A 14931-nucleotide genomic window follows, 5' to 3' on the forward strand; every position below is an offset into this window, starting at 1 on the left:
TCAGTGACACAGTCTTGAAATCAGGAGAGAGGTGATTGTTGATACGATAGGTTCTCTTAGCGCCCTAAACCCACAAGTCCTGGATATATGGCCAATGACAACGCAACACATTGCACCATTCTCGCTTCGCCATAACGTGCGGGGTAACGATGTTCCGCAATTTCACAGCTTCGGAAGGAGTGATCATCTGCTGATCGTGCTGCAGATTTATCACCTTCAATCCTGTCCTTGAATTTCACACGATGGCAGAGGTAGTTGGATTCGCATCTGGTCTTTTAACTTTAACCGTTTTCGCCTTGGACACAAGTAAATCACTCTACGAGGCGGTCTCCAGCTTCAAGAGTCAACGAAAAGCTATCCAAGATCTTCAAACCGACCTAAGCTCTCTTATCGCCGTGCTCGGATCGATTCGAACACAGGCACAAACCTCGCAGGAAGTTGAGAGACTCGAGCCGCTTCGACATCCATTGGAATGTTGCTTGACAACATGTCAAGATATACGTTATATGCTCGATGCCTGCACAGAACACTCGGCTGAGAGGCAAGACCGTGTTCGGAATTGGCTCAAAATGCGATATCATGAAAAGAGTTTTGAGGATATGAAGCAACGACTCGCCAGCTATAAGTCAACGCTTAGTATTACCTTGGGCTCAATCAACATGTAGGTGGCTACCAACCTCTAGCGCACAAAAGCTGACACCTCCAGGCGCTATCATTCTGCCACTCAGGATTCATTAGACGATCTGCAAGATTCAATCCGTGGTGCCAAAGAAGACTTGGAAGATCAGTTAGATAATGTGCGACAAATCATTAGTGCCGTAGACGTGTCAATGCGTGATAGCCTTCAGGCGGATCAGGCTCGATTGCAGCGATGTCTGGAAAGTCTGGAAAGTCTGGAACGAGCTCAGGGGGTTGCAAGTATCACTCGTCCGCAAGTTACAATCAGGAGCAATCGAACTAAGCAGGGCAGCCGTGCAGTTTTTGGCACGGACACGTCTCAGCCACAGTTTAGCTTGAATGTGTCAGATAATGATGTTGGGCTAGGCGCTATAGCTGCTGCTGGGGTCCATACACCGCAAACACTTCAAGCACTGTTGAGAGATTCTCGGATTCCAGATCTTGCGCTTGCACTTCAAGCACTCCAGACTCAGTCGCAAGCCCATGATTCTGCTCTGCCACCTATTCTGCGCAACCTGTCAGTTGGACTGCCCGATGTGAACCAGCGTGTAAGCTCAATAGTCTCAGAAGACACCAACCCGCTAGGTCCTATTAATATACCCAGACGATCGGTCAACCCGATGCGTGAGGAGGTAATCCAGGGCGACGAAGCTCAGGGATAACGATACACGGACTATGACTTGGTACATTCAATCTGATTTTGCAAGCTACTAAACCATATCTCGCTGTTTGGTAAAATCAGTCTAGGATTAAATTATGTGACCTTTCGTAAACGCTGGTAGGATTGTAAAAGTCTGCCAAGGGTCCGAAGCGCATAAGCCTGGCAATGCGGCAGTAAAACAGAAGCCCCTGTCTTCTACACAAAAGCTACTCTTCAAGTGTACTCGAGCCCCTTTGCTGTAGTGTTGACATCGGGACAAACCCCGGTCATAACCTGCATCTACCTCTAGTCAGCTGTATGACGACTGCTTCTCACCATCATGGAAAGCAGGTGAGATGGAAAACTCCAGTGAGACGGAAAGCGCGAATGATCTATTTCGACTAGGCTTATCCAATTCCGAGAGACTCTTCTAATCACTGCACTGCGGCTTGCCTTCGGTGCTGGGAGCAGCGTCTTCGTCTGAGTCGTAGTCCATTCTCTCGTGGCGCTCTGTAATGGGCTGGTTGTTGTACTCCGTGGTGCCCAGACTTTCCTCCGTCATACATATTAGCAATTCAACATTAGCTGATCCGATTCAGTTCCAACACCTCCGGTTAGCAAATGGAGATTGCAAGGCAGCAAATGAGTCTAAGCGCCATGTTTTTCTTTGCCCGAAGGATAAATTTTGCTCATTGGCCGTTGCATTGACACTCTCCATCGTGGGTGTTGGCTGTCGCACAATGCCACTGTCAATGTTGACATGATCTTCACTCTATCAGTTGGGCGAGAGAACCAGCATGGATGAGTTGCGTTCACAGAGAAAGTTTCAGGACTTGTTACACGTAGAACCAAGACTTGCTTCTCGCATAATGGATTCACTAAGGCCGTCGTCATATCCACGTTGGGATACGCCGTTTCACGATTACTGTCTCATAGCATGATGCCCGTGCTGCCATCCGGCATTCCCAGACCGATTAGTGAGTGTCACAAAGTGGCTGGTCAATTTTCCTTGTCTAATCTATGTTTGCAGTGTGGAGAACAATCGAGATTTGAGGGAATGGGGGCACATAATACTGGAAGAAAACAGACAATAGAGGAACCATTATTGTCTAGGGGGTGAAATTTATGCTAGAGCTTTTCAATACTTTCAAGGACACACTTTTAAGCTCTGTGTTTATAGCCCCAGTAAATCATTACTTACATGCATCCTGCAAGATAGACTGAGCGGTTTTCAGGATATCCCCGCATGCGAGCTTCATTACAAATTTTGGAGCCCCTTCAAGATCATTACGTAGATTGAAGCTCTTGGGATATCACGAGGGATATTTTGGATCACAGAGACAAGCAACTGTATACACATTGCTCTGTTTCTAGGGCTCTTTGTCGAAATATAGCAGGTAATAATGTAATCTACAAACAATGGAATGAGCGAGGGGGCAGGAAGGTGGTAGTCACTACTTGCACTTGGCATAAACAAAGAGCGTTCTATGTTTGGATCACAGTCCATGGAGTCATGGGGTTCATCCAAAAGAGACAAAGATAAGATTCTCAGCCTCCATATCCCCAAATCCATATACCATCGCCATCGCCATCACCATTCCCACCTAACCTCCATCCCCCAGATCTCTCCAGCCTACCTACCAACCACCACCGCCACCATCCATCTATCCATCCATCCACCTCTGTTTATCTACCAATCCAAGCCCACCATCCTTCCGCCAACTCCCAAAATGTCATCAATATCCTGGCCAGCCTACTTTGCCGCCGAACGCACAACCTTCCAACGCGACATGCGCACGATAATCAAAATCCTCCAAACCCCCGACGACAACAACGAACGCCTCGACTTCTGCCACCAAATCGCAAACCGCTCCTCCTTCCCCGGCTCAATGACCAACCTCCTGGACGCGGTCAAAACCGCCGAATCAACCAAAGAACACCTCGCCCAGCGCCATCTCACCGCAAACATCAAATGCCTGACAAACATGTTCATCGACAACCCCAAAGAAGGACGCAGTAAATGTTTCCGGTCCCGGTTGATTACTATCCTCGGCTATTGCAGACGGCTTTGTGAGCAGCTCCGGGATATCAGGGATCCGTGGAGGGCGGAGAGGGTCGCGGATGCGTTGGATTTGGTTGTTTTGCAGGTTGGGCGGTTGACGCTTGATGGGGATGTCGTGGGTGATCGGGAGGCGCTGAAGGCGGAGAAGGTTGCTAAAGAGAAGGAGAGGGTGTTTAAGAGGCAGAGTAAGAGGAAGGAGTCGGCCGAGTTGGAGGAGTTGAGATTGGTTTGGAATGCGTTGCAGTTTCAGGGTCTTGGGAAGGGTGGGTGTTCGTGTAAGCCTTGTGTGGAGCTTGAGTCTAAAGGTGAGAAAGGATTGATCTTTGGGTGTTTGAGATTGGGATGATGCTAATTATATGTGCAGTCAAGTCGTCGAGAAAGTGAAGATACGAATGATGTGGATGTGGATTTGTGGATATGATGTGAAGAGTCTCAAGAAGTTCAACTGTGTGAATACAATGTGGGGAGTTTAACGATGTTCAAGATAGAGGAATGTCAAAGCGAGATGTTTTATTATAGACTTGCTTTTTCAATAGAACAAAGCTAAAAGAATATACGAAACCCGAATCCGAGATAATGCTATAGCAAGAGAAAAAAAAAGAGCCCATCCGTTGCCCAACGCCGAATGCTCACAAGCCATCGCAATGCAATGGATGGTCTATGCACAAGTATACCCCATCGCTAAAAACTGCCAAAGAAGAAGCAATCCCATAACCCATCTAGTTCATCAACTCCACAGGAGGCCGTGCCGTCTTGGGAGGCATCTTGTTGACCGACATCTCGACGGGACTCAATTCCACGTCCATGTCGACATCCTCGTCCACCGGCAAGCTCATATCCTCAACCATCACAGCTGGCAGATTGGGGCTGTGGCCGTGGTCCTCGGGATTGTAGATGATAGTGCTGCTGCGGCTGCGCTGCTGGGAACCGGCAAGAGGCCAGCTACCCGTGCGCTTATCGGAGGTAATCGAGACCGGGGTGGCAGGATCCACGTTCATCGGCTCGGGCTGATCGGTCTTGAGCATGGCCAGGGCATTAGCCAGATCACTAGCATGCACCTCCTTGTTGGGCGGGTCCTCGTTGCGCATCTGCCATCCGTGGGGCGGGGAAGGTGGCGGGGAGATGAAGAACAGCTTGTCCAACTGCGGGGCTTCGAGCAGCTGCTTGCGCTGGGCCTCTTCCTGGCTCAGGATTGGGGTAGGCTCGCCAAAGTAGATGCGCGGGCGCACGTTGCGGTTCAACAGGCGGGTACCCTCGAGTATCTTGCGCACGGCGATAGCGTCCTCAGCGGAGTGGAAGGAGCAGATGATGCGGCGGAAAGAGGGGAGCGGAGAGAAGGAGTTCAAGCGGGCCACGACGGTGATTTGGTTGCGGATAGCTTCTAGCGAGGAAGGCTGGAAGAGAATGAGATCGTGTAGCTCGGTGATCAGGAGGGTGTTGGATGGTGGTGTTGGTTGCGAGAGCGGGGGAATGCTGGAGAGATCGATGGAGAGCGACGGGCGCGAGTGTGACCGCACGGAGTGGCCGGCGGGAGCCACGGGGAGTGATACAGATTCAGCCATGGTGATGATTGTGTGTAGAGTGTTGTAGGGATTTCCTTAGGGTGTAGGAGAGGAGGGAGAAGAGTGTTGGTCTTTAAGCGGCGCGGAGGATAAGAGAAAAGATAAAAGGGGAGAAGAGTTGCCACCGGATAAGGAGAATCTAGACGTTGCGGAGGCAAAACAACTCTGTTTCGGTGTCGGAGTTTTCTCGTTTTGTCTTAGTAATTGTGTGTCTGAGAAAACTTTGAGACTGGCGACCGCATGCAGATATTTATCTAAGTTTTTTGTTCTTTGGCTTCTCCTGTCTTCGTCTGAGTCTGGGGAGGCGCAGCGGCGACGTTTGCCGGAGTCGTGCAGGCAGTGCAAGTCGTGTCCACTCGGACCACGCCGCACTTCTCCAACTTTGTTCCTGACCCACCGTCAAGAGACTCCCCCAAGCCTCATGACTGATGACTCCCTCAGCCTCCTCTGTTATTGGCCACTGCGTCAACTTGACTCGATTAGGGAGGTCTTTCGCCCTCCTCTCTGCGCCACAGCTTCATGCGCCACACCTTGTTAAGTGCAGTCCGGTTATGCCGACGAGCACGAGAAAGAGACCACTAGTGGGCGATCCTTCTGGCTATGCTGTCCGAATCAACGTTGTACTACTATGTACTACTCTACACACGTCCTTCTCCTCACTGACTGGATTGAGTACGTAGGTGGCCCACTAGAGCTCCGCCTCTATTCTTACTCCCCTTTTCTCCGCCTAAGCCCCCACCCAACGCTCTCATCTCATCGTCGCGCTTATGAAATAATGACTCTGCCTAGAGATCGATCCATACGCACGAGAGCTTGGCTTAGCTTCGCCTAGCAATGCCACGCGGAAGTCCAGCTCCCTGATCACTTACGGTACCATCCCAGCCACAGGGTCTCGGTTCGGAAGCGCAAGCGACACCGTGCAGGGGTCAATGAGTCTATTTATCATTGATTCATTGGAAGGAGTAACGAGGCTGCCCCCTAATCTGATGAACTATTGCCAAATGCCCCGCCCCCATTCGTTCGCACTACAAGGCAGAGGCCGCATGCACACGGTCCGTGACTGCCCTCTGCACCGCCGCTGAAACAGGCGCAAACATATCATCCCCATGCCGCATCTGAATAAACGTGGACTTCCACCTCGATATTGGCTACTGCAATTCGCGAGGCGAAACTTACCCCTCGTCGCGGAAGATGTCGACATTGCCAATTTCCAAATACGTCGGGGGTACTCCCTCGACGCTGGCTACGCGGGCGGGGCTGCATAGTTAGGGTGATACACGGTCGCTACCAAACTCCGCCCCCTAGGTAGGCTGATTAAGACACGATACTTGACTCGGTTGACCACAGAACCAAATCCTGGAGGTTCGGTTACGCGGCCGTGTTGCGGTCCTCCAGCATGGGGTAGACCAGATTCTGCCTCACTACTTGTGGCAAGAGCACGCGGTCGCGGGCCACCAGGGATATATACTCGTGGCAAGGTCACCCCGGCACTTTCGCCCATCACCCCAATGCGACGAGGATCAATCGAAAATTGCTAGTTGGCCTATATCAGGCCCGTGTACTGTCCTCCACGGGCGTGTAGAAGCAATGTTCAGGCGCCAAGCGGTATGCAACGATGCTGTTGGATCTGTCGGCTGAGGTAGCCGCGGAACATGAGCATATTGCCTAAGATGATGCTGCTGCTATGCATGGGGACAATTTCCGGGCCGGGCGTAGTCACATCGAGGGGTTTCTTGCGGAATCGGAGAACCGCAATCATATGTCCATCGTAGGAGGGGATATTGTGCTCGATACATCGGGAAAGTCGGGGCGTCGTTCTAGGCACTTTGCTATGCTAGGCTGGACCCCCGATCGGATCTTTAGAGGATCGGCCATCGGAAGTCTTGGACTACCCGGGTAGGTGAATTAATATCTGTCTCTTCATTGGCCAAGCGGAAAGATTGTTGGCCCGACGGTCTTGACAAGGTTATCTGTGTGGACCCAGCATCTAGAAGCTCGGCATGCCTCCCCTGATTCGTGACATACGAAAGCTTCTAGGTATCCTAAAGCATGCCATGGGGTACCTTTTTAGAGACAGAAGTGTAAAAGTTTCACGTATTACTTGGTAGGGTGATGATGATCATTCTCCGAGAACATTCTGTGCCGTATGTAAATGTAAAGATTGTCTTGTCGCACGCAGGTCATTTGACTACCTACCTAGTTAGCACACACTGATGAATAATCTAGAACTATCATACTCCTCCCGATCTAATATGACCCGCAGATCGCCGAGGTGTTGTCGTGATCGAGACCTCTCTAACAGCTACCTCGGCAGCTGTCCACAGGTCTCTGCTGTACCCATGTACTAGAATGCACCTTGTTATAAAACATAATCTCATGTCTCCAAATCCTGGTTCAAGGATCAATCCCTAACTGACGAACTATTGTTTTGAGGATGGGATCAAACATCAAAGACCCACTGGAACTGCCATGCGGTTTAGTTCTACCGAATCGTTTAGTGAAAGTAAGGCCAAGTGCAACACACAACTCTTATGTTAATGACAGCAGCTGATAGCGTCTTCCTAGGCTGCGATGGCTGAAGGGCTGGCAGAAAAGAAGCATTTGCCAGGCACACGGATTTTTAGCGTTTACGAACAATGGGCAAAGGGCGGATGGGGTGCCCTTCTCACAGGTAGGAGGATATTGAATAACTCCCTAAGGTAGACTCAAGTATTGTATCTGATCATTTGAAAAGGAAATGTCCAGGTTGATGTTCGTCACCTGGGAGGCTACGGCGATCTAGCTACACGTGAGTATCAAGGAGATGAAGAGGACGCACTAAATGCTTGGAGAAAATACGCAAATACCTGTCAACAAAACGGTACTCCTGCGATTGCTCAGATCTGCCACCCTGGTCGTCAGTCCCCGAGAGGCGCAGGTGAGCGTGGTTTCTTCGAGAAAACTATTGCACCGAGTGAGATTGCTCTCGATATCGGTAATGGGCTAGCTGCTACTATCGTACGGAATATCGTTTTCGGAGTGCCACAAGCCATGTCCCATTTCGATATCGATCGTGTTATCGCCCAGTTCGTCGGTTGTGCCCGTATTCTGGCCCAGTGTAGCTTTTCAGGGATTGAGATACATGCGGCACATGGTTATCTTTTATGTGAGTTTCTAAGTCTCCAACTCAAGATAGATATATCGTCTAGCGTTACTTATCCGAATTGTTAATATAGCCCAATTTCTCTCTGAAAAAGTAAAGCGCACCACTCTCCCCGCTAGACCGAACTATATTTAGTCAAATATTAATTACTTTTTACAGAGCAATACTCGTGAAGATCAATACGGCGGTAGCGCTGAACGGCGAGCCCGCATTATTCTCGAAATTATCCACCAAATTCGAAAGGCCGTGCCTAAGACCTTCTGCATTGGAATCAAATTGAACTCCGCCGATCACAGCAGATCGGATTTCGAAGACACTATGACTCAAATTCGTCTCTTTTCTGAGGCTAATGTGGACTTTCTGGAAATATCTGGCGGAACTTATGAAGACCCGACGGTATGTATATACATGATCTCTATCTCTAGAAGTTAATAAAACGTCCGGTTGGTGGTGAAGTGAGCAATCTATGCTACTCTTTTCTATAACTGGCGATGGACACCGGTGCGAAGAACTCATATGAATATGCTAACAGTGATTACTATATTTAGATGATGGGTCGTGGATTACAAAACGAAACTAGCGATACCGAGAACTCAAGAACACAATCTCGAGAAGCCTTCTTCCTAGATTTTGCGACAGAAACAAGAAAGCGATTCCCGAAACTGATCCTTATGGTCACCGGAGGATTTCGAACGCGCAAAGGAATCGAGGCTGCATTGAAGAGTGGTGTTTGCGATCTCGTCGGCATCGGCAGGCCGGCAGTTCTAAACGCAGATTTCCCACGGCTCATGATGGATGATGATGTCTATTCTGATAGACAAGCCCAGGCGTTGTTTTCCAAAGTCCCACTTCCGCTCTTGGCGAGGCTTCTCAAAATCAGAATGTTAGGTGGAGGGGCAGAAACAGTAAGTTACTTATTACTCTGGCTCGTCCGTCATCCGATTCTGACATGAGAAAGCAATACTTCCGAGCTCAAATCCACCGTGTAGCTGCTGGAAATGCTCCACAACCGCCATGATATTCGGCTACCGTCTCAAGCCGATAAATCAATCTTTTTAATCCATATAATTGTCACTTTATTAATGCAGAAATTGAAGTTCATTTTGAGATCTCGATCCTGTAGTTAGGAGCATGATCACTTTTGTACAGACTGAAAATCAGTGATCTAACCACATGGAAAATCTACGAGTTCCAGGTACTCATTCTATGAACATGAGTGGCCCTTTCTGTGTATCAATCTTCCTCGCCCCTCGTAAAATACGTAGAGTTCTCAGGATCGTAAAGATAACCATGGCACAGCATCATCAATGCCATTTTAATTATGGTCAACTCCTACTGCTTGAACCCCTAGTTCCTTAAGTAGTTGCTTTGCGTGGGTGGAATATAGTTCCGAAAGGTGAAATACTGATTTACAAGTTTGGTTGTTAATCATGTTCAAGTTGCTATTATCCGATGACTTTCCAAGTCTCCATATACAGTATGATTGTCACCCATATTCCCGAACCCCGATCTGTAATGGTAAATGGAGAACTTGAACCCCGGATTAATAATCGAATTAAACGTGCACCCAACTTTGACAATTCTTCTTTTATGAAAGAAAGAGGGGTCAGAAACGTCTGTGGTGTGGCCTTGGTGTGTTCCCGCACGTTTAGCCATCACAGGCGACCTCGGTATAACAGTTCAACTGGCGTGATACAGCCCATCCACATAGTTCATGAGGATTGACGACCCTAGTGCCGCATCAGAAGATTGTACGCCGGCGGCGACGCATCGGAGCAACCAACTATCCGGCCCGAACTATGATGTGGGCCCGCGCCGAACTATAACTCCACACAGGATGGACCCTTGCTCTCCTAACCAAAGATCAAGTGTGTGCCTCGGTAGAGGGAGGTGTAGAAGAAGTTGATTGGCATATAACTTCAAAAAATGGAAATCCTTCTCTTGCCATCGTTTTGACAATTTCATCGCAAGTAATCCCAGTCGCCCTTTTCCCGGTTGAAGGGGGGCAGCCACTGTCACCTCTCACAGCGCATCTTCTGACGAATCGAGCCCATCAAATCCTAGACTTTGCGCATGCACACCGCCAACATTATGTCTTATTTCACGGCCCCAAAACCCTCTATTTCGTATGTGAAACTATATCCACCCTTGCCATTTTGCTGAACCTTACGATATTCGAGTAGATCAGGGCATCAGACCGTTCAAGTTGAGTTTGGAGGCCAGAAGGTCGATGTACCTAAAGGCGGTTACTACGACCGCTACCGTATGAATCCAAACCTGGACGAGGTATCCCAGGATCCAGCTGTTGGACCTAACATTGATTTCTTCCGGAAAATCCCAAAGACATTGGTCGATTCGAGGGTCGGTCAGATATACGCTCCCAACTTCTACTATCGCACAAAGAGTGTCCAACTTGTCTTCCTTGCACCGCTTGATATCTTGAAATCGAAGCTTCCAGTGCCTTTGGAGCCCCTCCCAGCAATTCCTGGCTATGGTTTGGTTGCGTTGACATTTTACTCGTACCTGGTGTGCGACAACGATCCTTATAATGAGGTTTCGATTGCCATTATCGTCCGCCAGCCTGGTAAAAATAGTTACAGTGCGACACAGCTACTCAGCTCGATATGGAACCGAACTTTCTATGGTTATGTGCTGGCTTTACCTGTCGATACTGAGATTGCCCGAGTACGTGGAGTATACGGGTACCAACTTCCAAAATGGCTCGCCGTTATCAACCTGGAGATGGACGAATACAATATCAAAGCAGACGTTACCTCGATCGACGGGAAATCCGATCTGATACTGGATTTCCCCCTCCCAGCCTTGAGAGCCGTACCGTCGGAATCTTCAATCGGTACCAACAATGCAATCAACGAGATCGACGGGAAATGGTGCCAGGTGACAGTGCACACGAATCCACTCCTGGGGGCACAAACTCTTCTCCCCAGGAACGTGAAGCTCTCTCGAGGCCAAGGTCCACTGAGTGAACTTCTTGCCGAATTGGGCGTTTCGACGATCCTGAGGATGGACGTACTCAAGGATGCACAGATGATCTTGAATATGCCCATACCTTTACAAGCGTTTGATACCATCAAGCTCTGAAAGATCAAGATAAAATCATCCTTCTATTTGGGTAACGGAGGATAAACGAACCTTGAACTTCTCTGTTGCGCGTGAGACCCTTGAAGGCGAGTCGGGCCGGCAGGAGTTGCAGTCCTTGCGAAGTAATTGCATCTGATAACTACCGAACTATTCCGTATCATTTCAACGTCGCTCGCCTACAGGAGTTCGTCTCACAAAATCTCCGCTGCGCAACTCATTAATTAGGTGGCCCCTAATCAAGTTGCTCCGCTAGATGTCTATTAGTGTATGGTAGCTCTTCTGCACTCTCGAGTCTTGTGTGTGTCTTTATGGGCGGTAATGTGAGCATGTCGTTGATATCCAAACAGTGAAAATTACCACGCAAATCTAAATTAAAATAGGAAGTAAATTTTTAAACCCGATGGCATTTTCAAGAAAGTGGAAATCAAATACAGTACGGAGAAGTCTGCTCAGCCAGGCCGCAACCGGAGGGCAAGTATGGAAGGCTTTTAGAGTGGCCACACGAGATCATGAAAATATCGAACATAGTTATGCACCCCAACGCCACACTGGTTTAGCTTCTCTATAGCTGACTTTCTCTCGGATGTCGTCCTCTCATGCACTTCTTGAGCCTGTTCTGGGGTCATACATTGTCCCTCTCCAATCTCATTTGAGGCCCCGGAAGGGGATGCAACCCAGTCGCCTCGTCGTGGAGGAACGTTTCGTGTGGAACAAATACGATAATGGGGTCCACCAACCATAGAGTAACAAAACGTAAGTGTCCCGGGCAAGATGGATTATCCAGGTTGAATGGTTCAGCTTTGTATCTCAGAGTATTCGGCCATGCCAGAAACTGACCAGATGAGATTTTGATAGCACCCAGAGTCTGCAGTGCCCGTGGAAGTTGCCAGATCTCGTCATCCTCGGGAATATCGCATTCCGGGATATTCCAGACATGGTTGATGAAATTCTCATTATCGACATTGAATGACCGATTATCAATGACTGTCTCCTGTTCAAAGGAGATTTTAGCACCATCGATGTTCTGTACATCGTAGTAATAAACGGCGCTGGCGACGATGTGCTCATTGAGAATACCAGCAACATGGAATTCCCGGTCGCCAGAGTAAGTCGGGTGATCAAGCATGAGGTCAATACTTGTCACCCGCACGGCAATCTGGAGACCTTCGGTGTGAAACCTCTCCTGTAATGAGATAGAGTAGTACTGATGGTCTGGGTCTTGAGGAAGTGCATGATCTGAGGACAAGTTGTCATATTTCGGCAGGATGGCTCGACCAGTATTGCGTCCAGCTTTCCAGTCAGAGTAGGTAAATGAAATGCCTGGTTCTGGATATTGGAAAACATATCGCCGACTCCACTTCTCGAGTACGAGGTGAATTACTTTCTCTGGAGATCCCCAATCCTCCGGAGTCATACTGGCAAGAAGGTCATAATCTGGCTCCTGAAAAAATCGGCATTCCATGGGATAGTCAGGAAGAGAAAGGTATTCCCTGACTTGGGAACAAAGTTGGTCCCATTCCTCGTCGCTGACTGCATTTGGGCTTCGGTCGCCCGGTTTCCGCTTCCTGATGCGACCGAGCCAGCTAGGCTTCTCTTTGTTCTCTGCCACGTAGTTGTATGTGCGAATTCGAATCGGTATTCGTCCTTGCCTTCCTTGGATAAGCATATCATTCCAGGGGGCAATGGCGGAGCCGATCAAGCTTTCAATCGCCTTGTATACCGCTTTATTCGACGGGTGTACATTGTTAATGTAAGATGTGATGCGAGGTATCGTCATGTTCCCTTCGAATGAGATTTCACATGGTAGCCACTGAAAACCAGTTGACCAGCAATCTGGCTTCACAAGCCTCCGGTCGTCCCACCTGCGGGCCAGTCTGCTCTGGTTTATCTCATGTGGCTCTCTATTTAGTTTGACAGGGATTGGAGCAATTTCAGTTCAAGTCTCTCAGGGTCAGGCCATATGGCGGGATTTGTGTGTTTTAGTAGCCGCGTATTAACTAGTATCAACCTCAAAGGATTTGCAATAACCGGGTCAGAATAACATGACATGCTACATAGTTCCTGAAGTACCGAGGTACTCAAAATCGGAAATATAGGAAAATATAATAACCACTCAAAAGGAGAACCTCCAGAAAAAATAACAAAGGAAGATAAAATGACAGAGAAGGCAGAAAAAGAAATCCGGCTCATGGGTATAAAAGAGATATTCATTCCGTAGCATATGAATTATCGAGGGCTCAAATTGATAAGGACAAAAGTATACAAGGCACCGGAAGATGCCCCGACACTCGTCAAGTATACGGTCATGTGTTTCTCCAACTAAAATAGACATTATAAACGTAACGAACATGGACTAAGATTCGGCTGCCAAGATAGCATCGAAGGAAGTTTTCCAGCCAATTGTTTCCTATTAGGTTGCAGGTGACATCGATCATTGCTGGCTGAGAGCGGCGACGACCTTCTCCGCGGTCTCCTTCGCCGACCCCGGGTTCTGTCCGGTCACCAGATTGGCATCCACCACAGTGTAGGAAACAAAGGGCAGTACAGCCTTTTTATACTTCGCGCCTCGTTTCTTCACCTCTTCTTCTGCATTATAGGGCACGAGCTTGTTCACACGAGCAAGCACCTCCTCCCGCCAGGTGAATCCAGTCATATTGCGCCCAGCGACCAGGTACGAACCATCGGACAGTCTAGTATTCAGCAGGCCGCAGTATCCGTGGCAAACAGAGGAGACAATACCACCCCGCTCGAAGATCTCACGGGTGATCTGCTGTAAGCCCTGGTCGTCGAGAAAATCGTACATCACTCCATGCCCGCCAGTGAAGTAGATAGCATCGAAATCGGCCGAGTTAAGCTGGTCAGGCCTGGCAGTGTTCTCCAGCAGTGACATGCGTGCCGGATCGGCCTTCCACGCTTTCGCAGTCTTATCGTAGTTGGGGAATTTCAGCGACCGCGGCTCTAAGGAAGAGAGACCCCCGCCGGGCTAACGATGGTTTGCTCGAACCCGTGCTCCTCAAAGACGTGCCAGGCGTGCGTAAGTTCAGATAACCATAAGCCGGTCGGGTGAGATGGGTCGTCGTAATGCGCCGTGTTGGTGACGACATGTAAGATTTGCTTAGGGGTGGTTGGCATATTTTGAAGCGTCAAGGGATAGGGCAGGAGGGTGTATGAGGCGATGTCAGTACAGCGCCGTCTGTAAAAACTTCCAATAGGGTATTAAAGCTTATGACTTGGGCTGAGAAAGAAATAGTGAGGTAGACGCGCCCTTGGAATTTGAATTGTTGGACCTATCACAGAACCCACAATTTAAGCATTTCGCCAAGCGTATCCAAAGGATAGACGCATGCCGAAGGGGCGGGCGCGGGTGAACAAACTATCCTGATTTTCCCAAATGCGGCGCACCGCCACACTGAATGTTCTCCATACCTCGATGGCCCCAAATTTCTCTCCAAAATCAGCTGTTTGCCTCGGTAGGAGAATCTCACTGTCGTCTATAAAAATTGAGCCGAACACACTAACATCAGTCCCAGCATAGTCGCAAATCACAAATACGCCAAAAAGTGGCGAGAACGCCAGGACCTAAGTTGCTGGACAAAATCCGGTGTATATGCCCATGACGTTGAACCATTCTTCTTCATCTAATGCAATATGGATCGGCATCAGCTCCCGATGTTGGGGCTGACTCGGCGACATCTGCGGACCATTACCGATCCTTTTTAAGACCCAACGCTTCATGCAGGGACTA

The 14931-nt window shown here is 48.9% G+C and overlaps 8 protein-coding genes across 8 annotated transcripts; 4 read left to right on the top strand and 4 right to left on the bottom strand.

The window, feature by feature from the left end:
* Positions 1-242: 242 nt before the first annotated feature.
* On the top strand, positions 243-1340 carry N7496_002966 (uncharacterized protein; the record flags this gene model as incomplete). The annotated part of the gene is made up of 2 exons (XM_056695897.1): positions 243-661; positions 707-1340. The coding sequence occupies 2 exons, from the start codon at positions 243-245 to the stop codon at positions 1338-1340; spliced, it is 1053 nt and encodes a 350-aa protein (XP_056558109.1).
* A 408-nt stretch (positions 1341-1748) lies between these two features.
* Positions 1749-2036, bottom strand: N7496_002967 (uncharacterized protein; the record flags this gene model as incomplete). The annotated part of the gene is made up of 2 exons (XM_056695898.1): positions 1749-1866; positions 1927-2036. The coding sequence occupies 2 exons, from the start codon at positions 2034-2036 to the stop codon at positions 1749-1751; spliced, it is 228 nt and encodes a 75-aa protein (XP_056558110.1).
* Positions 2037-3048: 1012 nt separating this feature from the next.
* N7496_002968 (uncharacterized protein) lies at positions 3049-3764 on the top strand (the record flags this gene model as incomplete). The annotated part of the gene is made up of 2 exons (XM_056695899.1): positions 3049-3685; positions 3745-3764. 2 exons carry the CDS (start codon positions 3049-3051, stop codon positions 3762-3764), a joined length of 657 nt encoding a protein of 218 aa, XP_056558111.1.
* Positions 3765-4099: 335 nt separating this feature from the next.
* cbpA (putative calcineurin binding protein) lies at positions 4100-4942 on the bottom strand (the record flags this gene model as incomplete). Its single annotated transcript, XM_056695900.1, has 1 exon — positions 4100-4942. The coding sequence occupies one exon, from the start codon at positions 4940-4942 to the stop codon at positions 4100-4102; it is 843 nt and encodes a 280-aa protein (XP_056558112.1).
* Positions 4943-7376: 2434 nt separating this feature from the next.
* Positions 7377-9102, top strand: N7496_002970 (NADH:flavin oxidoreductase/NADH oxidase family protein; the record flags this gene model as incomplete). The annotated part of the gene is made up of 7 exons (XM_056695901.1): positions 7377-7445; positions 7508-7613; positions 7677-8087; positions 8158-8177; positions 8244-8480; positions 8633-8989; positions 9043-9102. The coding sequence occupies 7 exons, from the start codon at positions 7377-7379 to the stop codon at positions 9100-9102; spliced, it is 1260 nt and encodes a 419-aa protein (XP_056558113.1).
* Positions 9103-10175: 1073 nt separating this feature from the next.
* N7496_002971 (uncharacterized protein) lies at positions 10176-11186 on the top strand (the record flags this gene model as incomplete). The annotated part of the gene is made up of 2 exons (XM_056695902.1): positions 10176-10210; positions 10268-11186. 2 exons carry the CDS (start codon positions 10176-10178, stop codon positions 11184-11186), a joined length of 954 nt encoding a protein of 317 aa, XP_056558114.1.
* A 622-nt stretch (positions 11187-11808) lies between these two features.
* N7496_002972 (uncharacterized protein) lies at positions 11809-12963 on the bottom strand (the record flags this gene model as incomplete). The annotated part of the gene is made up of 1 exon (XM_056695903.1): positions 11809-12963. The coding sequence occupies one exon, from the start codon at positions 12961-12963 to the stop codon at positions 11809-11811; it is 1155 nt and encodes a 384-aa protein (XP_056558115.1).
* A 654-nt stretch (positions 12964-13617) lies between these two features.
* N7496_002973 (type 1 glutamine amidotransferase domain-containing protein) lies at positions 13618-14318 on the bottom strand (the record flags this gene model as incomplete). The annotated part of the gene is made up of 2 exons (XM_056695904.1): positions 13618-14109; positions 14175-14318. 2 exons carry the CDS (start codon positions 14316-14318, stop codon positions 13618-13620), a joined length of 636 nt encoding a protein of 211 aa, XP_056558116.1.
* Positions 14319-14931: the final 613 nt, after the last annotated feature.

The sequence above is a fragment of the Penicillium cataractarum genome (genome assembly GCF_028827025.1).
Source record: "Penicillium cataractarum strain IBT 29864 chromosome Unknown utg000002l, whole genome shotgun sequence".
Classification (NCBI taxonomy): domain Eukaryota; kingdom Fungi; phylum Ascomycota; class Eurotiomycetes; order Eurotiales; family Aspergillaceae; genus Penicillium; species Penicillium cataractarum.